General features: G+C 43.2%; 1 protein-coding gene across 7 annotated transcripts in view; it reads right to left on the bottom strand.

Annotated features, from left to right (window-relative positions):
- Window positions 1–25,263, bottom strand: part of ERG (ETS transcription factor ERG) — a 137,846-nt gene that overhangs the window by 30,718 nt on the left and 81,865 nt on the right. For all 7 annotated transcript variants that reach the window (XM_086883968.1, XM_086883966.1, XM_086883965.1 and 4 more), the window contains one exon: window positions 630–847. In XM_086883968.1, coding sequence (XP_086740094.1) covers window positions 630–769 — 140 coding nt within the window. In that variant the 5' untranslated portion in view covers window positions 770–847. The remainder of the gene's footprint in view (window positions 1–629; window positions 848–25,263) is intronic.

Here is a 25,263-nt window from a genome sequence, read left to right on the forward strand (position 1 = left end):
TAATTTCTTTTTCTGTTCCTTTCTACTCCCCTGCCTGCCTCCATATTTATGTTGCTTTTTCAGCATGAGTTCTTAAATCCAGCTCCACTTTTTGGCATTGTGTTTACAGTAAATACTAAAGGAAAGATCAATAGTTCACTCCCTCTGCCAGTACAAGATTTTACTTCCAATGTTCCCCTGTTTGGTTATTTTAGGAGCAAAAGGCAACTGCCCAAATTGCTGGATTTGACACCTTCCATGGAGTGCTAGATCACCACACACACCACACCCTTCAATGGATCAATGGTGCTGCTCCAGGCTACAGCAAATCCCCATTTTATTAACTTTAATATGTGCTCTTTCACCTGGTGTGCAAAGCAAATTCACATCCAAAAATTATGTGCAGTCAGAGGAAAGCTACAGGACAGGCTGAGGAGAAGTCTGTGCCTGTAGCACCATTTCAGCCCCGCTGTAACACCTGAACACGGCTGGCAGGCCAAGGTAGGGCAACCTGGAGCCTTCTGGGATGGCCAGTGGCCAGGTGGGATATCCTGAGGCACCTGAAATGGTGCTAAATACATACATTTAGACAACTGAGCCACACCCATCACAAAAAATCCCTGCTCTTGAGCCGCCACCAGCCTCATTACCTTGACCCGTTAACCTGGTTGGGGTTACACTCCATCTTGATGGTGACTCTGGCCGGGGGCTGTGACAACCAGTCCTGCTGGGGGACACGGGGGCTCATCTTGGAGGTCTGCCCATATTCACTGGAGGAGGAGGCCGTCATCTCTGTCTTGGTGAGGTGGGGTGATCCGTAGGCACACTCGAACAGGGACTGGTCTTCGCTCACCACCGATAACGCTTCCTGCAAACCAGAGAAAGGTCAGTGCCGTCACTTTTCAGGGCACACAATGTTCCCCGAGGAAAAAGGGCTTGTCCATCTCACAGGGAACTGAACAGTCTCATGCATCAAGGAAAATTTAGGTTGGATGTTAGGAAAAAGTTTTTTTTTGGAAGGAGTGATAAAGTACTGGAATTGTCTGCCCAGGGAGATGGTGGAGTCACCATCCCTGGATGTGTTTAAAGAAGACTGGATGTGGCACTCGGTGCCAGGGTTGAGTTGAAGTGTCAGAGCTGGGTTGAACTCGATGATCTTAAAGGTCTCTTCCAACAACTCTGTCCTGTTTTTTTCTATTAGTTTTTAGGCACAGCACTGTTCACTGAAGGTGAGGCCCCATGGGGACAGATGTCAGCAATTGACAGGAGGACAGGGGAACCTCTGCCTGGGGAACCCCCCCAGAGCAGCTGGGCAGATGCACAAACACTACCAATCACTTGGGAACGGTGGCCAGCAGCTGGCAGGGAGGAGAGGGCAGGGTGGGCAGCAAAGCTCGGGTCTGTGGGGTCTCAGTAGTGCTGCAGAGGATGAGAACTGCTGAATGCAGCAAAAATTGCTGCCCCTGAGAGGAGAAACTGAAAGCCAGGCCCTGCTGACCTGCTGGGATCCTCCTTTCCTTCCTCAGGGACCCAGGCCAAGTCCTTTCTAGATCAGGAGCCCAGAGATCTGGTCACAACCTCCAATCCAGGGACACCATGCCCACCATCCACCTCCCTGCTTCTCACAGCAGCTCTTCCCACTCTGGACCTGTGGGAAGGGCTTCCCACCCTCTTCATGGCAGCATTGGGGTTATGGTAATTGAGGGCAGCAGGGCCCATCAGGTCCCTCAGTGCTATCACGTCCATCTGGAGGCCACACAGACACCAGAGGGAGGGACAGTGACCCTCTAGCCCCAGTGCCAAGGGTTTCTGCTGGCACAAATCCCTTCCCTGGACAATGTGGAGCTGAGCTTTGTGAGCGAGGCAGTGCCTGGGCCAGGCTTGGGATGGTGCTGTGGCTACCACATCCATCAGGATGTGTGGGAAGAGCTGGAACTCCTGAAGGGACACATCCCACTGGAGATGAGGCTCCCCAGCCACAAGAGCAGGTCTCAGCTGCCACACTCCTGCTGTCCTGCAGCAGTGCACAGGCTCAGGGCCACCCTGCAGAGGCAGAATTCTGAGGAAATCCACCTTCTCCAGGGGTCACTTTGGGTGGACAAGGTGCATAAGGGTGCAAATTCAAGCACTGGAAGGGGCTGCCCAGGGAGGTTTGGAGTCCCCATCCCTGGAGGTGTCGGAGGAGCGCCTGGATATGGCATTTAGTGACAAGTGACTCAGTGACAAGGCATCGGGCACAGCTTGGGCTCGATGGGCTGGGAGGGCTTTTCCAACCTCAGTGACCCTATGAAAGGACAGTAGCCCACTGTGTGACTCCATCCTGGCCCTGTGGCACGGAAGGGAGCAGGGCTGCAGCCCAGCACCTCCTCCCTGCCCCTGTGGGGACAATCCCCAGCCCTGGGCTGGCGAGGAGGCTCCGTGGGAGCCCAGGGGCTGACAGCAGCTGAGGGGGAGAGGCTGGGCCAGCTGGCCATGGCTGTGAGTGTGGGGGCCAAGGATCAGGGAGTGGGGGCAATCCTGAGCCAGACTCAGGGCAGGGAGCTCTGAGAGGCAGTGTGGGTGGGCTGTGCTCCTGCCAGATCTGCTGCTGACAGCCAGAAACGCGTGGTCCTGTCGGCAGAGGAGAAGGGAGAGAGAAAAGGGATGGGAGTTCCCCAGCTCTGGGAGGGTGGGTGGTTGTCTGCAGGCTCCCATCCTCCTTGGCTGCTGGAAGAGGGCCTTGCTGAGCTCCAGCAGCCACATATTGCCCTAAAAATCAGTGTTTGTTCATTTTAAGACCCGTGGTGTGACTCTTGCAGATGCTCTATGCAGGGTCTATGCAGAGCTGGTGGGTTTTTTTCAGCCCTGGCTATTCTGTGATTCTACATTCCTCCTTCTTTTTATCCACCTGGTTTGTGAGCCCGTGGGGTGCACTCTGCTCATATTCATAGTTTGCTCTGCAGCTGCAAAGTTGGGACATCCCTTCCAGCTTCTTATTGCTTGTGAAAACTGAGATCACCCCTTAATCCCAGGGCTTGGGGAGTGGGACCTCAGGTCCTTCAAGCGCCTTGAGACTCATGATTGAATTTCAAACACCAACACAGAGTTCAGGCAGTGATCTGCACCTTTTTACTGCTGATTCTCAGATGTCATCTGAGTGCAAAGATCACCGCTAGGCTGCCACCAGTGACTTCTCAGTTACCACCCTTCCTTCTGTGTTCTGCACTCTCCCACCAACCTGCAGCCAGCCAACTCTGCCTCTTTGGTTCTGGGAGACAAAAAAAGGATCCCAGAATAACACCTCTCCTTTTTGTCATGCCTCTCATGCCAGAAACCTTTGCTGTTGGTGGCCTGAAGCTTTTCTGGAGAGCCTTTTCTGAGAAAACCTGCAGACCAAGGAGGTGTGGGGGGAGATGGCCACTGGTCCCCTGCTCCCCAAGGACTCTTCCCTGGCTCCACTGAGAGACAGCAGGGAACTTGATGTGCTTGGGTAATAAAGTATCAGGGATCACTAACAAGAACTAAAGAAAGAAGATGTTACACTGGAGTGAAAATAAAGAATTCTTTCCCAGCAGTCTGTAAGTTTTTTTTCATGAAATAAATCCCCAAAATTAAACATATGTATATATAAGTGCACAAACACAACCTGGCCAGATACTCACAATGTATCCCATGCCTGACACTACTGAATGCACAGTTTCCTCTTTTCTGTCGCAATTCATGAGACAGAAAACACATAAAATGTTCATTTTGGAAAAGTTAACTCCAGTAAATACACTAAAGTGTGAATTGTAGACGAGAAAGCTGATGCAGGTTGCAAATAAAACATTATTTAATTTTGTAAACCGTTTACTAATGGACCTTTTTAAAACAGGCATCAAGCACTATATAGCAGATTTATTTCTCATCCTCCCCCACACAAGTGAAACAAAGCAAATATTTCTGGTTCCTATTAAAAATTACTCCACCTAATGTAAGTTGATTTTTGGATATTTAGGGTAAGGATAAATGTAAATAACAAGAAGAAAAAAAAAAGGTTTTCTATTTATTGGCATTACTAATGACAACAAATGCTGCTTGTACTATGGGTGCCCATTTATGTTGCCTGAAGAGGGAAAGTGCAAACATTTAAACTTCCTGACGAGCACAGTTAATGCTGGAAATATGAACCCAATTATCTAGGGCTGTGTGAATATCTACAACGACAGATACAAAACAAGACAAACATAAATAAGCCCGAGAGACAGACTTGAACTTCACATTTCAGAGGAAAACTCACGGAGAAGGGAAGCTCAGCCTGAGTTTAGCTGTGGTTTAATAGCACTCATCTGTACTCCATCCTGCTGGTTATCAGTTAGTGCTTGCTGACAGGTCTGGGAAGGCTCTGGGGGAATAACTGAGCTCCTGCCAGCTTTGTGTGCTGGGGGTCGGGCCCTTTGTGGAGGCTCCTTAATGTGCACTCCACAACAGCGAGAGCCTCTGGCATCCACCCTCCCTGGTCTTGGCTGACCCGTCTGGAAGGACAGACGGACATGGATCTCCCCTCCCTGGGTGACAAGAGGCTCATCTAAGCCTTTGCAAGATGCTGAGGAGTCGGCACAACCAAAGAATGTGGCCCATGCTGGAATCAGCCTCACGTAATCTTCAACCTCTTCTTCCTCTCAGTGATCTTGAATCAGAGAACCACAAAATGGTTTGGGCAGGAAAGGAACTAAAAAATCACCTCATTCCACCCCCTGCCATGGCAGGGACATCTCCCACTATCCCAGGTTGCTTCAAATTCTGGCCTTGGAAATATCCAAGGATGGTTCAGCTGCTCTGGGCACCCTGTTACCTGACTCCCAAAAGGACCTGTTACCCTTGGCTCACAACAACACTGCAATAAAGAACTTTTAATTAACTTTGCCATATGCATTACATTTATACAACCTATTTTTTGACACCAGTTTTATAATATTTCTCCTTATCGATGTAAACCCACCCTGCCAGGCTTCCCAGTATCCCATCTATCCCTGCCCCTGCCACTGGCAGCCATTCCCTGGCTCCTGGCCCTGCATCCCTTGGGAATTGTCTCTCTCCAGCTCTCCTGGAGCCCCTTTAGGCCCTGGAAGGGGCTCTGAGCTCTCCCTGGAGCTCTCCAGGTGAGCACACCCAGCTCTCCCAGCCTGGCTCCACAGCAGAGGGACTCCAGCCCTTGGATAAGCTTAAAAGATGAGGATTTCTGGGCCAGGCTTTCCTTAATCCACTGACCTTGCAAGACCCAGGGATGCTGAACAACCAGAACTCAACCAACCTAACAGAACCACCCCTGCAGCTCATCCTGGGAAAAAAAGCAAGGAAACAGCACCCAGCAATAGGGAGCATTTCTCAGTTATACAGCAATGTCTGATGTTGGGCATAACGTGGTGTCCCCAGACTGAGCTGTGAAAGGAAGGCTCCAACAGCAAACAGCTGACAGAAAGCAGTGTGGCTTATTTCTTTCCTAAACACAGGGACTTAAAAATCTGTTTTGTGTTGTAATTGCAAATGCAAGCTCCTGGACCAAATCTAATATAAAAATTGTCAGAACTCACCATCATGAAAAAATAGCGGCATGGTCTGGCCACATATAAATGTAAACAAAGCTATTAATACTGACAATGTTTGGCAAGGTTTTATTACATATGGATGCCAGTTCTATTCCTAGTAAATGCTTTTCATTACTCATTTACATGTTAATCTCTTTTTCTCATCCATATTAATGCTGTCTTTGGAGCAGTTTGGCAACATCAAGCCATAAGTGGGATAAAGAAATGTAAACATTATTAATTATTACAAAATAGATGCATTACAGGCTTCTTTCAGTTTTGTACCTTTTTGACATTGATTTTGGGAGTGAATGGGTCATCTTCCTGGATTTCACATGATGCAACATATTCTCATGACATCTCAGAAACAAAACCTTTAATTTCTAGTAATTAATGTCTGGAGTAAAGGAATATGAAGAGAAGAACACATGGAGCTTAAAGGAGAAGGTGGAAAAGCTCTTTCATGCAAGTCTGTGAAGCAGGGCTGTTGGTGATTGAGATCAATACTGAACGTGAATTTTCTTTATTTCATCTTCCTTTCTCCACATATTTCCTCTCATGACATGACAGCAAAAAAAAAAAAACCAAACCCCACAAAACCCAAACAAACCCACGTTCCTTCATTATATTCCTTTTATATTTTAATTGCTTGTACTATGCCAAACCTGGCTTCTCCCTTGGACTTTCTGTACTAATGATAAAAGAACAAAACAATTTCTCTATTTGGTTTTGACTTACACTTCACTGATAAGTTTAAAAAAAGAAAAAGAATAACAGACTGACAAATCTGTAGAACAATAGGTACAGCAACGCCTTTAAAGTAGGCATAAAGTCATTAGGACAAAGGTGTTTACTTAATCAAATGCAAGATTACTTGGCCTAGAAACATGAAGTTACAGGAAATGTGATTGAAGTAGTTCCCATCATGAGAAGCACATGCAAGCTGCCCTCTCCTTTAAATGCAATGTCAGGAACTAAGGACAAAGACTTTTGTTTTTCTGTAAAGTTTGGTCAAACTTAAGAAATGGATACACAAGACAATAAAGTGTGTGGTTGTGCAGCAGAATTTGATGGGGATGAGGGATATTGGGGAATAAACAGAGCAGCAGGATTTTAAAGTACTTTGGAGGCCACTCTGACCCAGGGGTTAGAATGGACAATGGTTTTAAACTGTGAACAGTAGGTTCTTTTTTTCATGAGCAATGGTTTTAAACTGAAGGAAGACAGGTTTATATTATATTTTAGGAGGAAATCCTTGGCTGTGAGGGTGGTGAGGCCCTGGCACAGGTTGCCCAGATAAATTGTGGATTCCCCATCCCTGGAAGTGTTGAAGGCCAAGTTGGATGGGATCAGGCAAGAACTGCATCCAAAGAGGAGAACGAGGATAACTGAGGGGAAACAAACACAGCAAAGCCCCTCCTCGTACACTGAGATGCTACAGAAATAAAAAGCATTTTTTGCTTCTTCAGACAGCATTCCCAGACTCCCAAAAGGACCTGTTACCCCTGGCTCACAACAACACTGCAATAAAGAATTTTTAATTAGCTTTGCCATATGAATTGCATTTGTACAACCTATTTTTTGATACCAGTTTTATAACATTTCTCCTCATTGATGTAAACACATTTTACTTTTCTAATCTGATTTCATGATAATGCATAGATAAGCACAAGCTTTGACCTCCCCACAGCCACAATCCCTTCAGACATGGGCTGCTTCTTATCACTTCTCAGATGTCTACAGTCGGTCAGAAAAACCTCTCTGTTCCAAAAATAATTCTGACATACTGCAACTTATTTTCATCCTAAATTAGACCAAAAGCTGTTATACAAAAACTTTCACCAAACTGTTTATTATGTGGATTAATTGTAACACACCACCGTGTGTTTTGCAGATGTTAAAACTTTCTAATAAACAGCCACATTTGGAGAGGACCTGCATTTTCTGAGGGAAGATTGTTCTCATTAAGGCCGTGCAATTAGCTCCTTAAGTGTTTCCATGTTTTAGTGCTCTTGGTATCCCTTGTATATCTGATAACATTTGTTGTTGAAGGTTTGTAAATTGAATTACAGCTGTTACTGAAAGAAAGGACAGGTGAGAGTGCAGAGGAGAGTACACAGGGCACAAGATTTGACCAAGTCACTCTTCTTCCTTGTTGTTCTTCTACCTATCCTCCCTCAGACTGCATCTTCTGATCTAGGAAGCTGCTCATCTGGAGTGAAAACCTAATTTCAAACAGGCCAGGAATGCAATTTCCAGGCTGGAACAGAGAGCACAGGGAGGCTGGACACCAGAACCTCCCCGAGCAGTGGGAACTCTTCCAGTCTGAGACTCTGCTCACGTCTGCAACAGGCACCAGTGCACGAGGAAACAAGCTGGGGTTGAACTGCTTAAAGAGCCTAAATTTGCAGCCCTGCTCCAAAGCCAAGTCTTTGAGCCTTGGATTCATTGCATCCAGCAGCAATCGGGTGAAACCAAAGGCAAATGATTGATGTTTTAGCCTTGCTGTAGCTTATTAATCACGATGCTTGTACAAGTCTCTCCTGACCGTTTGCAGAAGAAGGACATTCAATATGGTGTGGGGAACATACTGGAAAAGGTTACTGCTTAAAATGCAGTCACCTGAGTCAGGAATTGCAACACACATCTGGAATATGTTTTCCATCTAAATCTCCGAGTCTTGGATTCATTAGATCAGACAAAAACCCACATATTATATTCATGAGGAGAGTTCAGGAACAACGAAAAGCCTTGGCAAGTACAAGATAGGAAAGACAGATGTTGTCCTCACCTCCACCCATGAGAATGTGATTGCCAGCTCAGCCAACATCCTCCACCTCCTTTCAGGGAGCACTTGGAGATTCCGTGTTAATCCAAACACAGGCCCGGTGCTGCCACTTATCAGCTCTCCTCACCTCTTGTTGAGAAAAATACAAGGATGTTTGGAGCCCCACTTGAAAAAAGGAATAATCAAGCATCCATCAAACTGATGTTATGAAATTGCAGGCTAGATTCTTTTCTGGGAAGCAGCAGCAGATGTTTGAGGCCTAATCCTGCAGCCCTCTTTGTGTAACTCGGACTTCACCGCTAACGTGAGCAGAGGCCTCTGTGGATAAACCCGAAGGCTTAATATTTTGTGTCCTAATGAACAAATTCAGAAATACTGTAAATTCAAATGCAGACCCTGGTGCCTTATCACAATTTCTAATAAACTGTCGTTCCTAAAATGTCAGCAAACCATAAAGTCATGTTTGCAGCATGAGCCATTTAACTCCACGTCTGCAAGTGCTTCAGAAAATAAAGAATCATCATTTTGTTATTGCAGATGATGAAACTTTGGTCAGAATTACTAAAAATCAGTCTTAGAAGACATGTCTACCTCATGCCAAGCTGTGTGTTTGGGACTACCCTGCATTTCACACATTAAAATTATCACACCGAGTACAGAGATTTCCAGAGCAGACACGAGCACCCGATTTAAAGAGCTGCCATCTCACAACCAATTATTTCACCTGCAGTTTTTATCTGTCAAGATTTAACAGCTGGAAGTAGGAAACACTTTTATAAATGTCACAGAGATGAAAACTTCCACCATGCATCTATTTAAACCTTCTCAACCCCTGAGTGGGCTTCAAGGGCTTGGAAACAGCTCTGCCCATGCACAACCATCAGAGAACTGCACCAGGCTCCTGAGTGAAAGTGGACCTCAAAAATCTCCTCCTGCATGAGAAAAGTGCTGGAAAAATACTTAAACACTGAGACAACACCAGGTTTTATCAGCTGCACCATGAGCTGAACGAAGAGGGCGCAGCACAATGATCAGAATAAGTATTCCTGAATGATTATGTCAACATTAAATCACCAGGGCTGGAAACAATACAAATATATCCTGCAGATTGTATATTGCATACAATATATTGCATTTTTAAAGAAACTGTAGCTTTGTATGCTTATTTTAGCACTTCCATCCATGGAAAGAGCTCAAGCAGTGAAGTTTGAATTACTTTTTTTTTTTTTTTCAGTCAATACAATAGACTTTTCTTCCTTTTCATCTTGAGAGTATTGTCAATTACAAACTTCGAAAGCTTGAAGTTTTGTGCTCCATCATGCTTGGCTGTTAACTTCTAGGCCTTCAAAATGCCTAGAAAACTGGGAAAACTTGGATGTAGAACTCCTTAATTTCTGTCTCAGCCCAGGGCTAGCCTGTTGCTGCTACTTTGCTTTTCAGATACAAGACTGTATCAATTTGAAGGAGCAGCCAATATTCCACTTTTGTTCAAAAATACAAACATCTTGAGTGTATTTTCAGAAAACTTTCCAGCATAAATTTGTTTTGCAAAGCAGGTTGCAGGTTTGTAAAGCGGCCCAGAGCTCAGCAGGAAGGGAACTGAAGCTGCACACAACACCTGCTAGGAGCTAACAGATCAAAATAGTATTGGGAAAGAACCTTGGGAAAATCCTGGTACCAAAGCAGTGCCTGAAACAAGGCACTGATACCATTCTAGACCATCAATCTCATCCATTTTTTCATTCCTCTTAAAATCCTTTGCATCTTGGCCAGCTTCAGAAATTCACCTGGGGTTTCTTCAAGAATTCAAGAATTCTCTGTCCAGAATTACAGCCTTGCCTTGTACAACTCACTAACTACCCTCAATAAAGTTTGGAAACATTACTGAGAACATTTTTAACATGATTTTTTTAGCTTTATTCAAAAGACCTGTCCAGTGTTACGATAACATTTACAACTCTCTTCCCTACCATCTAAGGAAAACTACAAGATTATATATTACATTTATCATTTGTTCTGCTACATTTAGTATTTGTTCACTGTGGTGGGTTGACCCACCATAGATATATTTTATATATAATTACACACTCCTAATTTATATATGTAATATATATATATATATATATATATATATATATATATACACTCTTAGTATATGTACACATGAACTTTTTTAGAGAATCCCACCCTCAATCTCTAAGCAAATTCAAAGTAAAAATAATTCAGGCATTGAAAATACCTTTGCCTAAAGCACAGCATGTACCAAGGACAAGCTCATCAGCAAAGTGATCAGAAATGTATGGGAAGGAACGAAGAGGTCTTTACAGGCGCTGCATTGAGGAAAACTGAAAAAAAATTAGTTTCCTTTTAATGAAGCTTGGTTTTTTAGGAATGCCAGAGAGCATTAGGGAAATAACACTTGGATGGAGGCCACGAGCTGCGCTCCTCGGTGACCCACCACTTCCCTGCAGGGTGTGCGTGTGGTGTTTGTGCACGTGCACGCGCCAGGGTGAGCGTGGCCGTGTCATCAGCGGGTCACTCATCTTCCTGCTGGAGACACTGCACTTACAGGGCTTCAAATACCCCCTCACCCCAAGGAAATCACAGGAAAACAAAAGGGAACCTGATGGGTGTGTGATTCAGTCCAACCAAGCTGGCAAATCTCAGGTTCACCAAATCCCTGTGCTCACCTTCCCACGTATTTTAAACTCTCACTTCACTATTTAGAGAGCACTGACCACATCCAGCTCTCATGAATCCCCTTGCTTGAAAGCTTCTGCAAATGCTGCTCAAGCCATCTTTATTTGTATGGATGTTTTTATTCACTCCCAAGTGTATTTTGTCTTGATGAAACTCCTCCCTGGCAGGGTGGGCAGGGGCTGGGATGGAATTGCCAGAGCAGCTGGGGCTGCTCCTGGATCCCTGGCAGTGCCCAAGGCCAGGCTGGACATTGGGAGCAGCTGGGACAGTGGGAGCTGTCCCTGTCCAAGGCAGAGGACGGGAAAAAGATGATTTTTAAGCTCCCTTCCAAGCCAAACCACTCCATGATTCCCTAATTCTATGTATTTTACTGACTTCTCCACAATTAGACAGCTGGAATTAAACCACAAATTTATATTGCTTATTAGAAATTTACTCTGTTAACGGCACTGTCCAATTTTGCACAGCATTGGAGCAGAAAATTTTGTGTTTATGTTATTGTCCCTTCCTTTTCCTCAGACACCTTTTATTCTGGAGCTCCCATGTATACACTGGATATATATATATATATGTAGCATTGCATGTCTCTGATGGTGTTCCCCATTTCAGGAGCATATGGAATATTGCTCAGATGGGTAATCCTTCTAAATTCAGAATGAACTTTCCAAATATGCCCACTGTGTATGTAAAATATGACTTCCTGTCACGATAACCTTTGCAGTGTTATAGCCCAGCATACTTTCCTATAATTGTTTATAATGAATATCTTGATTCATACTTCTGCACGCATTATTTCAGTCATCTGCCACAAAACATGACTAATGAAATTAAGGCAGGGTTGAATGTCACAGCATTAAGTCATTTCTTTGCATGCAAAGACTCACACAGGAGAGGATTTAGTGAAACAACAATGAAGTGCCTGCTTTTCTTTAAGGATATTTAACCTGCTCTGCTGAACTAGTGTAAAATAAGGATATTGTTGTTTTATCCTAAAAAGAAACTCTCACATACACACAAAACAAATTGCTTTGTGGCAGTACAAAAAAACTCTAATCCCATTTACACCTGTGCTTGTAATTTTAAACTAAGTTCTTATTACTTAAGCAATGTCTTTCTAAATAAAATCTTCAAAATCACAAAACATAAACAATTACTTCAGAAAATTTTCAACTGTCTCATTATCTTTCCATTTCTTTAGAGATCTGCCTCACAAATTTAACCTTTGTCTTCCAACTCAAACCATATTATGATTGTAGGAGCTTGTGGCTCTCTGCTGAATCTCATATGCAGCAGAAACAGGTTGTGGCCCATTTTTAATTTTACATGTGAAGAAGAAAAGGAAAATGCACGTGGCAGTATCTTTGATGTGGTGGCAAGGAAAGTCCTGCAGCTTTTCCCTGTGGCAATATTTCTTCCAAGCTCGTGATTACCAAAGTTATCAGTCAAAAACCAGGCCCTGCTGCTCTGACATTGACTGGTTTTTGCAACAGCACCAACATCATCTCCAGAAAGACAAAAGAGATCAACTGCTGCCACTGATGAAAAGTGAACTGAGAATGTCAGTGCAAATGAAGAGAGTCTCCTGGCCAGAGTTGTGAGATCTGCATTTACTACAACAACAAAAACCTTTAAGATGGTTTTCCCCACATCTCACTAACAAGTGTTCAATACACATTGCTACAAGAAATGAAGCTGGGTGGATGCAAAGCTTAAGATAATGCTAAAAGAACGTGTTTTTATTTGCTTTTCTTTGGGCTATATTGAAAAATGACCCCAAAAATTGTCTTTGCACACACTGTAATCCAGGCATTCCAACATCCAGGAGAGGTGGAGAGGTATGCAGGCTGTTTCTCTTTTATTGTTTCCCCAAACAAACCCATTTCCTACAAGCTGTTCCCATATCTTTCGTGCCACGTCCAGCTTCCCAGAAAAACAGCAGGAAAACAAAGTGTGAACTCCAAACAACCCATTTCCCCTGAACAATGTGCCATACTAAGGAGAGAGAGAGAGATAAAGGCGAGGAGGGCTGGGGGGAAGGCAGGGAAGAGGCAGAGGAGCTCTTGTGATGCTGCCAAGGGACCTAGAGAGAAAAAAAAGGAAGGAGGAACTTTTAGAAGTCACAGAGGGGAAGAGTTGTGAGTTGTGTAACTGTAAATATGCAACAGGCTGGTTGCCAACTATTTCAAAGGATTTGAGGTTTCAAAATTGTCAAGGAGGCTTAACTGATTTGCGCTCTGGGTCTGGAGCTTCCAGGAGCACCTTTCCATGTCTGAGAGCCAGAAACTTCCCCATCTTTTTATAGACTCCTCAAGCCATCCTTGGTCAGCATTTCAAGCTGAATCAGTAAGGAATGTAAACAGACACCATTTATGCTTCCCTGCAACCTAATAAAATGAAAGCATGGACCAAATAAAGAGGAATGATAGATGTTGTTTGGTAAGAAGGGAAAACCAGATGAGCTTGTTCATTTAGCTCCTGGCTGACCTGAGCAATCTCCAATGCTCCTGCTATTCAGGAGACCAAGAAATGCACTGAGCTCCCTCCCACAGGAATAAAAACCACTCACTGAGACACATGTGATAAAAGAAAATGATAAATGTTACTGTGACATTTTAAAATCCCGTTTCTGTATTTGAAGGAATAAAAGTAAGGAAGAAACAAATCATTTCAGCCTTTCTGTCCATGAGGATTATTCAAGTAAGAAAAAAAACTAGTGTAGAATCAACACAATTGGAATGCTCTTCCCCAGTCTGTGGCCTGGGCTGATTCCCCAAGCTGGGCAGCAGGAAAGGGGGAATTCTGTCCCTGTGCCCCTGTGCTCAGGTGAGACCCCACCTGCAGAGCTGCCCCAGCCCTGGGAGCACCTGGAGCTGCTGGAGAGAGCCCAGAAGAAGTCATGAAGTTGATCCCAGATCTGGAGCAGCTCTGCTCCGGAGCCAGGGAGAGCTGGACGTGCTCACCTGGAGGAGAGAAGGCTCCAGGGAGACCTCAGAGCCCCTTCCAGGGCCTAAAGGAGCTCAAGGAGAGCTCAGAGGGACTTTTGATGAGCATAGGTAGTGATAGAACAAGGAGGAATGGCTTTAAACTAAAGCTAAATTAGGTTAGATTGGGAAGGAATTGTTCCCAGTGAGGGTGGTGAGGCACTGGCACAGGTTGACCAGAGAAGCTGTGGCTGCCCTATCCCTGGAAGCACCCAAGGCCAGTTTGGATGGGGCTTGGAGCAACCTGGGATGGTGGAAGGTGAGAAGGAGGTCCCTGCTCAAAGCAAGGATTGGAACTGGGTGATCTTTAAGGTTCCTTCTGCCCCAAACTATTCATCTGTGAAATCAAGAACCCGACCAGCTTTGAAATCTTTGGGTAGGGAGGCAGAGCTTCTGTAAAGAAAGAAAAAAAATGTGGTTCCTTTGTTTTTTACTGCAGATAAAAGATGCAAACCCACAGATGTTGCAGTCAGTGCAATGAAAACCCAAACACAACCATTTCTCAGTGGGACCTGGCATGACCATGAAAGGTGTTCTCTGCAGAGAGGGAGATGTGGGGCAACACTCGTGTCACAATGTGCTGACTTCCCTATGTGAACTTCTACTTGAACTGCTGCAATTCTTCAGCAAAAAGCACATTTCCAGTGCCTCAAAAGTATTTAATAACCAATTTTATGCAAGAAATAAATGGACTCTGCTGTCTTGGGCACAGAACTATGGCGAAGGATTAGACAGACCTTGTCAGAAAATGCTTACAGCTAACACAGAAGGGACACAAGCTGAGGGAAATAGATACAAAGCACAAGCTGAATGCAAAGTGTGAGCAGTGTGACTGTCACAGCTGTGCCAGAGGTAATTTTTTCAGTTTGAATGACTAGAAAATAATAAATAATGAAGGCAACTATGAATAATTACATTGTTCATAAATAATGAAAGGCTACTACATGTAACAGGCAAGAAGTGGAGTGAAGGTAAAAAGGCTGATGAAAGGGAAAGGAAAAGCAAAGTTTAAGTTTGAAGGGGTCTTAGAGGTCATTAATTCCAATCCCTTGCCATGGGCAGGGACATCTTCCACTATCCCAGGCTGCTCCAAGCCCTGTCCAAATGCCCTTGGACATTTCCAGGGATGAGGAATCCACAGCTTCTCTGGACAAATTGAGCTCTCTTTACACAACAGCAGGAATGTGGGATTTTTGTGTTTTATTTTCCCTCTGAGAGTTTGGCAGCCTGAAGATTGGACTTTGACCAAGAAAAGTCTTATTGTTTTATTAATACATCATTCAGCTGACCTGGAACACATGTGGGTAATGAGGATTTTGTAGTTTGGGGGTGATTGATACATTGGCAAGGCAAGGAGTTAATTCTGATGAACATGGAGGTTCAGGTACCAGAGAATGCCAGCCTGGTTTGGGCTGAAAAGGACCTTAAAGATAATTAATTCCTACCCCTGCCATGGCAGGGACACCTCCCACTGTCCCAGGAGCTCCCAATGTCCAGCCTGGCCTTGGGCACTGCCAGGGATCCAGGGGCAGCCCCAGCTGCTCTGGCAATTCCATCCCAGCCCCTGCCCACCCTGCCAGGGAACAATTCCTGCCCAAGATCCCATCAAATCCTACTCTGAAGCCATTCCCTGGCTCCTGGCCCTCCAGGCCTTAGAGGAGTCTCTCTCCATCTTTCTTGTTGGTATCCATACCTGAACTTGGCATCTGTTCAAAGCATCAATTTCTCAAGACTATAAATTTTCAACCAGCCAAACACAGATTGTTGAGAATTTCACAAACTAATTTTACCAAAACAATTAGCAAAAATCATTTTGCTCCATCAGAGCCAGCAGAAACACTTAACCAGTTTTATCAGGAGAACTTTGACTCTTCAGAACATCTTTTAAATATATAAAAGCTTTCTTATAAGATACTTCCAGTGAGACTTAAATCTAAAACAGATCTTTAGAAACCAACTCTTTTGTAAGAATATGGAAAACAGATCTAAAGCTTCAGTAAAATTTTTTGCTTCCTCATGTTGAGTATTTCATCACTGACCAGGCGTGTTTTAAAGCTGTTTATGACCCTCTGAAGTTTCAGGCTTCAGACACAACTGTGGAGAAAACATTTGCTAGAAACATTTAAAATTCCTGCCACATCTTATATTCTACTTTTTCTACAGATAGGGTTTGTATGCTTGAGTACATTAAATATTATATTGGTGACATGTTCAAAGAATATTTTTAAGTCAGTTATTTGAAAAATTCTTACTTATTTCAAAGTCCAGAGCTCCTGATTCTGTATTTCTAAGAACACATCTCAGGATATTTCTGTAAGTTTTACAGAATTTTTGAAGTGTCAGTGAAATCATCAATGAAAACAACACTGCTCCTTTTAGAACTTGGTAGCTTAAAAATCTGCATTCCAAATTTATCTTTTATATATAAATTTATCTCTTCTATTGCCATAAATAGAACTATTTGCAAATAAGATCTAAGTGCATCTAATTAGCAGATATTTCTCAAAGCACTAGAACAACTTCAGCATTAACTGAGCTTGGTAGCAAGCCCATGCAATTTTAGCAGCTGAGCAGAATAAAGTCAGATTTCAAGTCAGATGAAAAGCTTTTAAAAGCTATTAATGAAAATTTTGTGGGAAATAGCAAAGCTCTGAAAATCACAATGAAAGTGTCTCAGATGGGAATGTGAAAATAAACCAGCTGTTTCTGAAAATACTGTCATTTTTTTCACATCATGGTGAGGATCTGGGGGTGTAACAGAAAATTCTCCCTCCCTCTGCCAGAGTCAGCACCCATCACATGGAATTAAAAAAGCCAAAATGTCCCATCCAGCAACAACAGGAGTAAACAAAAGGCTGCTGATGATACATTTGGGACTGTTTTCCCCCCTTTTTTTTATTATGCAGAGGGAAGGATTTTCCCACCTGAGCAAACTCCTGTTAGAAACATTTCAACAAGACTTGAATTTGACGAGCTGGGTGAACTGTGTTTCTGCTGGAAAGGGGTGCAAGATGGTGCTGTGAAGATCACAGAATCATGGAATGGTTTGGGTTGGAAGGGACCTTAAAGCTCATCTTTTTTCACCCCCAGCCATGGCAGGGACACCTCCCACTGTCCCAGGAGCTCCCAATGTCCAGCCTGGCCTTGGGCACTGCCAGGGATCCAGGGGCAGCCCCAGCTGCTCTGGCAATTCCATCCCAGCCCCTGCCCACCCTGCCAGGGAACAATTCCTGCCCAAGATCCCAAGATCCAGCCCTGCCCTCTGCCCCTGGCAGCCATTCCCTGGCTCCTGGCCCTGCAGCCCTTAGGAAAAGTCCCTCTCCAAGAGAGACAAAAGACTGAAAAACCAGCTCAGTCCTTCAGAAACGTGTGTTCAGACTTTGAGGGCAACTGAGGATTAAACAAAGCAAAGAAATTGCAATCTGACTGAAAAAGAAAACAGAGGAAGAGATGAAGTCGTGCAAAATGAGATCAAAGGAATCTGGTGAAGAAAAGACTATTAATGATTAAAACCAGGCTGAAGTCTGTGATAGCAGAGGGTTCTGCTGGTGGCTGGAAGGTGTGGAATACAACAGCCAGCCAGGGAATCTGAGAGGCTCAGCAGTAACTGAGGAAATATTTTGCATAGCACTTCTCTGTTTGCAAATCCAGGCTTTATTTGGAACTTTGGGCCTCTGTTCTCCTTTGCTTGGCCACCTTCTCATTAATTTATACAAGCCTGGTGATTGTAAATGGGCTCTGTAACACTGGAGATTGGAGTTTATACTCACTGCCATGAAAATTCACAGTGTAATACCTTTATTTTTCTTTTCTGATAGTGCCTCTCCAATTCAAAGCTGACAGCTTCAAAAAACTCAAAAACTTTGTCCTCCTTAGGACACTTCTTGACTCCAGGAACTTCCTCAACAGATTTTGTTTTCACACCTTTCACTTTGGTTTGGTTTTTTTTAGCAGCACTGACTGGCACTGATAATCATTCCTTCAGTTGTTCATGGAGTAGTGGGAAAATTATTTTAAATCAAATTTTAAATCAAGTTCTTCTTTCTGAGAGTCTAGTTTTAGTGTCTTTATCAAGCTTAGAAATTTCATTTTCAGCATCATCCCAATCCTATTTAAGTAAGATTTCAAAAGGGTTAATTCTGAGGATTTATCAAGCTTCCTTTTTAACAATGGTGGCTGCCAACCTTCATGATCTTACTGAACCTTAGGTTCCTCTGAACCTAAATTCTACAGTCAGCTAAAAAGACTGCTGGTTTTCATTTCCAGCCAAAGATTTGTGAATTAGAAGGCAGCTAAGACAAGCAATATATATATTATTCCCTGAAATTCCATTTTTTTTTAAGGTCTTGAATATTTTTACTGACAGAAAATTTAACATTTTTTCTTGTCACCTTAATTTTAATATCACATCCCACTGCTTTCTACCTCTACCTTGAAACTTTCATATCAAACTTTTTGCAACATTTTAACTCAGCTTCTTATTCAACCTTCTGAATTCCTTGTCTTTTCCCTAAGAAAAATTAAGAGAATTAATTTCACTAAGAGAATTAGAAGGGATAAAAAAGGAAAGCAATGCCTTGGGGCTCACAGACACTCCATTTAATGCTGACCTTTCTCAAGCAACCTCGAGCACCTTTAATTCATCCTCTCCAGGGTCATAAAAGCCTTTAAGCCCCCTTAAATTGCAATATTTGGAGGGAAAATTTCTATGAATATATAAACAGAAATGCATTTTCTTTACTTCTGGTTATATAATCACAATTTGGTGATGCAAAATTTTAATATCTTCAATTTTTTTTTTAAAAAAAAAAAAAAGAACTGAAGCTTTTGGCAGTTACTACACAGCAAATGCATTTCTCCAAGAGGCTGAACCACCAGCTTCGTTTCTTAACACCTTCAGGAATAAGATTTAACCTGATGGCAAGAAAACTTCTGAGCCCCAGCTTACAAACCAGAAACAAGACCAGGAAGTTTTGGACCAGGTCTTGGGAAAAAAAAAAAAAAAAAAAAAAAAAAAAAGTACCTAAACCCAATGTGTTTTGGGTCTGCATCTTGGCTTGCAAGGTGAAAATTTTAGAACTTTTGCTAGTGAACACTGAAGATTTCAAATGTTCACATAATTCAAGAAACTGACCCTTAGTTGCTAAATATCACAAGATTCTCAATAAAAATGGAGAGAGCTGGTGAGAAATGCATCCTCCAAGAAGCAGATGAGAGACAGAGGAGAGACCAAATAAAAATTCTGCAAAAGAGGAAAACAGTTTTATGACGACCCAAGCTTGGGAGAGAAGAATATTTGAAACAGAATTTGGTCTGGTCTGGGTCCTAAAAGGTTACATTAAGGGTGTGATGAAGGTGTGGAGAAAAAGAACTAAATTTGAAGAGAGAAAATAAGGGAGACCTGATTGCTCTGCACAAGTCCCTGGCAGGAGGGGACAGCCGGGGGGGTCGGGCTCTGCTGCCAGGGAACAGGGACAGGAGGAGAGCTCAGGCCTCAGGCTGGGCCAGGGGAGGCTCAGGGTGGGCAGCAGCAGGAATTTGCCCATGGAAAGGGAGCTCAGGCCTTGGCAGGGGCTGCCCAGGGAGCTTTGCAGTGCCCATCCCTGCAGGTGTCACCTGGAGGTGGCACTCAGGTCTCTGGGCTGGGGACAAGGTGGGCATCGGCCACAGCTGGGACTTTGTTTTGGATGTCCTGTCCAACCTCAATGATTCTGTGATTCTCTCAGATTTCACATTCATGATGACTGAAAAGGATCTGGGGTCCGTAGCAGAGACCAAATTCACACAGAATGAGTTTAAAGTCAGTAATTTACATGTACATTCCACAGACTGTGCTTGAGCTCAAGGTATTCCCAGCATCTATTTAAATGACTTTTTGATTCTTTTCTTTAAAAGATGTTGCAGTTGTCAAATCTGCAACCCACCTGCCCCACAAACAGCTCTGGAATTCGTAGTTCATTTTGAATGCTTCCCATTCTAAGTGCAAAAACCAAACCATCACAGAATCATGGAATGGTTTGGATTGGAAGGACCTTAAAAATCACCCAGTGCCACCCCTGCCATGGCAGGGACACCTCCCACTGTCCCAGCTGCTCCCAATGTCCAGACTGGCCTTGGGCACTGCCAGGGATCCAGGGGCAGCCCCAGCTGCTCTGGGCACCCAGTGCCAGGGCCTCATGTCCCTCACATTAAATATTCCATTATTTTGCTAAACAAAGACCATTTCTTGGGAAAAAAAAAAAAAATCTGACCACTTTCAATTTTCTTTTTCTAGAAAGGTGTTATTGACAAGGAAGGCTTCTCTCACATCAGGTATGTGGCATAACAACAATTCCTAATTGCCTGTAAGCTTCCCTCTTCAAAACCATCTGAATTCTCACTGAGCACAGACAGCAGGAACTCTCAACTCCATCAGCATCTTGAAAAACAAGATCCTTATTCAAGGCTTTAAGCAGAGATTTAACAACCTCTTAGGGACTCTCTTCTTTTAAAAATAATTCAACCTGGCCCATTTAAAAACTTTCTGCTAAACTTGCCCCCTTTGGCATAAAGCACCGGTGATTTAGTTGGCATTGTAAAGATTTACTATGCACTTTTCCTATCTTATTAGAACCAGTAATGGAATTCACTGTCTTGAATTGCTTTGGCTCTGAATGCACACTGCTGAAGAGGATGACATCCAGAGGTTACATTCCTGTCTACCTTTCATTTCAGCTTTATAACTGGAGCAAGTAAATTTCCTTAAACCCGGTGGATTCTAAATCAAAGGAAAATGCATTTTTAATCCCGCTAGTATGAGAAACCCTAAGAATTCAGCAGTAAGGTTATTAAACTATTTTATGATTAAAAGAAAATTTAAAAAAGAAAATCAAGAGATTGTCAGAAACTTGTAGACAGATTTTTCTTAAACAAAACTTGTTTTTTATAAAACTTAATAGTTTTGTTGCATGTTTATAAAACAAATTAAAAATAAATCACCCAGTGAATGCTGTGCAGCCCACGACCCTCCACAGAGCTGGATTTCTTGGCTGGGACAATGCAGCCTGACTCAAAGTTCACTCAGAAGTCAATGAAGAGACCCAGCACCATCGACAGGATGGAGCTGATCCCAAGCCAGGACAGGAAACTCGAAGGAAACATCAGAGCTACCCTGTTTGTTGCCTTGAATACTTGTTTAGTGTTTTGGAATTTACTGACTAAAGCTGCGTGGCAGAACCCTGGCAGCCAGAGCTTTCTGCCAAGTTTTGTTATTTTGGTTGTATCAGAACTCCTGAAATAAACCCAAAAACTCCTGCGAGACTTTTGCGTTCGTGCCGCAGCCTCCTTGAACTCGGTCCATCCAAATGCTCAGGATGAGCCTGGACTGGCAGAGCTGCTGCAGCCTTGGCTAGAAAGGCAATGTCGTGCTAAGAACACAATGTGCCTGGTTCTCCTCACACTCTACATCCATCTCATACCTCTGTAGCCCAGTGGATCCATCTGCGAATGACTCCAGCTTGGAAAAAAAGAGGAAAATTCAACAGGTTTGCTTAGAGCCCAAGACAGAACTCCCATAGTTTGAATTTCTTTGAGTGGACACCATGATTTATTGCCTCTCATTTAAGCATAAACTGAAGGCCTCGTCCATCAATCCACTGGACAGAAGCATCTTGGGTTCCGCATCTCATCAGGGGTGCTTTGTTGGCTAAAATTTTCCCCAAAAATACACCTTTGGACCTAAAAAACCAGCTCCACAGGAGATGAGGAGGGACACAATAAAGGAGCCTACGAGTTTGTATCCACGAGGAGGGTTAACACAACCACTCCTGATTGTTTCTGTTGTTTATGAATCTCGACCTTCAGAAGAGCTCCGAAATGTGCTGTCTCCTAAAGATGTTCCCCGCCGATATGACACACACTCTGCATTGTTTCGCTGCTCGCAGGCATTAATATCCCAGAGGTAACCCACCCTTCTCTTAACGGCTGCTGACAGGTCCAATGGCTGAGCAAAAATCAGTTGGAGGAAAGGGAAGTCTTGTCGGAAACGAGATTAATCTTGTAACGAGTGTTCAGCCCTGATAACCCATCTGTGCAGAGAACTGCTTTAACTGGAGAGCAATTAACCTTCACCTGACAAGCTCTGTCCAACCGTTATAAACAACATTAAAGGCACAGGACCCCCCTCGTTTTCCCCCCTTTACGTAGACTAAACAATCGGATTCTGAATTCCATGAAAACAGCAGAGGTAACGATGCCTCGATGACAAATGGTGGGGAAGTTTTTAAAAAGGTAATGCCTGCATGGAAATAATGTGAAAAATGTCTCTGGCCACCACTTTAGTGAGTTGATCTGATCAGTGAAAAGCAACAGTTTTGAGCTCTTCCAAGGGAATACCTGACGCATGAGGAAAGCTGCTGTGAGTACGCCAGAGATTAACAATAATAAAAATTTATGTGAGCAGATAAGAGCTGACTAAACCACATCAGAGGAACATTGCTTTCAGGACAAAGTGTGCATTTCCCCAGCACCCCTGTGAGCCCAAAGCCAAGGGGAAACTTCCTAAAGCTTCTTCACCCATGGCCTTGGGAAAGCCACTTGTCATGATCAACCTCCAGCTTGCAGAAACCTCTGTAATATCTGGGGGTTTGGGTCAGGTGCTCACAGGAGCAGCCCTCCTGTTCCACAGCCAAGAAATCTCCAAGGGATGTGTTCACCAGGGTCTCTGGAAGGGCCTGAGAATCCAGCCTCAGATTCCCAGCCTGTGAATCCAGCCTCAGATTCCCAGCCTCAGATTCTCAGATCCCAGATACAGACCACAACACGAATTTAGCAATCTGAGGAGATAACTGAATGTGGGACTACTCATCCCAGATGAAAAGGTGGGATATAAATGAAGCCACAACAGCAAAGGACTTCTCAATTCTGCAGGGAAAGGCCAAAATACCCATCTCAGTCACAGTGGCAGAAACCTGGAACGACTCCAGCAGAATCACTGGCAAAACAACACAGAAATTTTGGGCTGAACTCCTGAATAACTTGGGTGAAAGCCTGGTCCCAGTCAAGCCACACTGTTGACTTCATTTTGGCCAGTTTCACTCCAGGTTTCATAAATCCTAATTCATCCTGTTCATGCGCCTGAAACAAATGCCCCTCAAGTCACAATTAGCAATGGAGGTTTTCTGTCTTTATTTCCTTTCCCTTTGCTCTGAGTTTCTCTTTTCCTTAGCAGAGGTTCAAACACACAGGTTAGCCATGGTTTTATTTCCCAGCACAGTGAAGCAAAATTTCTGTTCCAGTCATTTTGTTTGAGTATGTAGAGCACAGTGGATTGCACAAAAATGGCCATGAATCTCTAAGATCTCCAGAACATGCTCTGAACTATTTGTTGGAGAAGTCCACCTCAATTTCACCTAATGAAATGTGTATTTTACTTGGAGATGTACAGAAATGAGGAAAGGATTCAGGCAACAAGGAGTTGGAGGGGGGATGTTTTTCATCTGACAGAATGACAGTGGGTTTTGAACCATCCTAATTCCCAGTTTTATAAAATGCAGGGGCACTTTTCCTACCACTGCAGAGAAAAATGCCTGTATTTCATAGTCCAGGATAACAGCATTTGAATAATTTGAAATTTATTACAGCACCAGATGCGTTGTACTGGGGCTTGAGTGTTTAAATAGCATCAGGTAGAGCACTACCTTTATATGAAACAAGAAGGGCTTAGATCTTTTCAGTGAATTAGATATTAACAGATAGGAAGTTCCTATTGAAAGCATTTCCTGTATTGGTAGTCCCTGATTTTGGCAGCTTATCTGGGTAGGAAATGAAGGCAGGAAGTATCTGTCTACAGACCCTTTATCATCAAGGTAATTGCTGTGGCAGCATTTTGCTGTTTATCAAGGTAATAAACAGAGAGTCTAAAAAAAGATGTTTTTCAGCTCTGAAGAACTGAATTTTAAAAAAACCTCCTGCAGTTATGCAAAACCTTCCATGTAGAATTAAGGTGCTGCTCCCTGCTGTAATTAGGGATTTGTCAAACAAAGCATTTCCAGTCTCCTGGGGGTTTTTTTTCTCCGCTTGTGGTACTGTGTCTTTGTCTGCCACTCTCTCATCCCTGTTAAATCAGGCAGGTAGCTTTAAAGAGTCCTGCCACTTCCTGAAAACTGGGATCCACCCCTTCCTGCAGGTATTTGCATAAAGCCAGTCCCTGTCATCTGTTGGCAGCGCACACCTTTGACTAAGCAAGTCAGCTCCTCTCCCAGGGTGACAAGGTCACGCCAGCCTGGTGACACCACTTCCCACCCACGGCTGGAGACACACACCGCAAATAAACAGCATTGCAAGGGGAACACATCACATCCTAGGCATTCCTTCCACTCAGAATTCCCAAAAGATCATTTCCCTTGGCCACTCTGAGTCCCTCGGTCTAGCCCTTGTAAAGAAATTCACTGTTACTCATTGTTCTTTAACTTTTGATGATCAATGACAAATTCTTACGACAAATAATTGTCACTTCATTCATTTTACTTTGTAACAAATTTGATAATGGTAATTACCAGAAGAGGCAATTGCTGGTTCATATACCACAGTTATTAAAAACCATCATTAATTTTATTTATTAGCCACTAATATCCCTTTCCTGAAAGAAATGCCCAATCTTCCTCTGTGCATAATAAAAATTGGTAACCGAGTGCCTACATTTCAAGGAGAGAGGTAACATTTGCAAGCCAAACCTCACCAGATTTCTTAAAACTTCTCCTTCTGTTCATTGTTTTATTTACAGGATTATACAGTCCCTCTAAGGGAGAAGGAATAAACTGAGGGACACAGCATTCTCCAACCTCAGGCAGGCTTGGCTACAACATTTAAAACAACCCCTCCAACCACAAAGACACATCCATTCTTTAAGGAAAGGACTGATACCTTTTTCACATAAGTTTTCCTGTCTTTATTGATATTTTCAGTGCAAAAACTTCTTCTGTAATACACAAAAATATATAAAAAAAATGTGTGTACATATATATACACACACACATATATATATATATATATATGTATATATGTATATCAAGGACAGGAGGGTGGCTGTGTAATTCTCTATCCAAAGAAATTAATTTTTCAAAGATGGATCTGATAAAAATCACATTACAGTCAATGAATGAATTACCCTGACAAGGTTTGGCACTGTCAGGTTTTTTAATGTATCACCCTTATTTTGTTAAAATTCATAATACAAGTGATACAAAATCAAATTTTCTTTTTTTCTTTTTTCCTGATTTTCTCAGTAATT

This window comes from Cyanistes caeruleus, chromosome 3 (genome assembly GCF_971803275.1).
Source record: "Cyanistes caeruleus chromosome 3, bCyaCae1.hap1.1, whole genome shotgun sequence".
NCBI classification, from domain to species: domain Eukaryota; kingdom Metazoa; phylum Chordata; class Aves; order Passeriformes; family Paridae; genus Cyanistes; species Cyanistes caeruleus.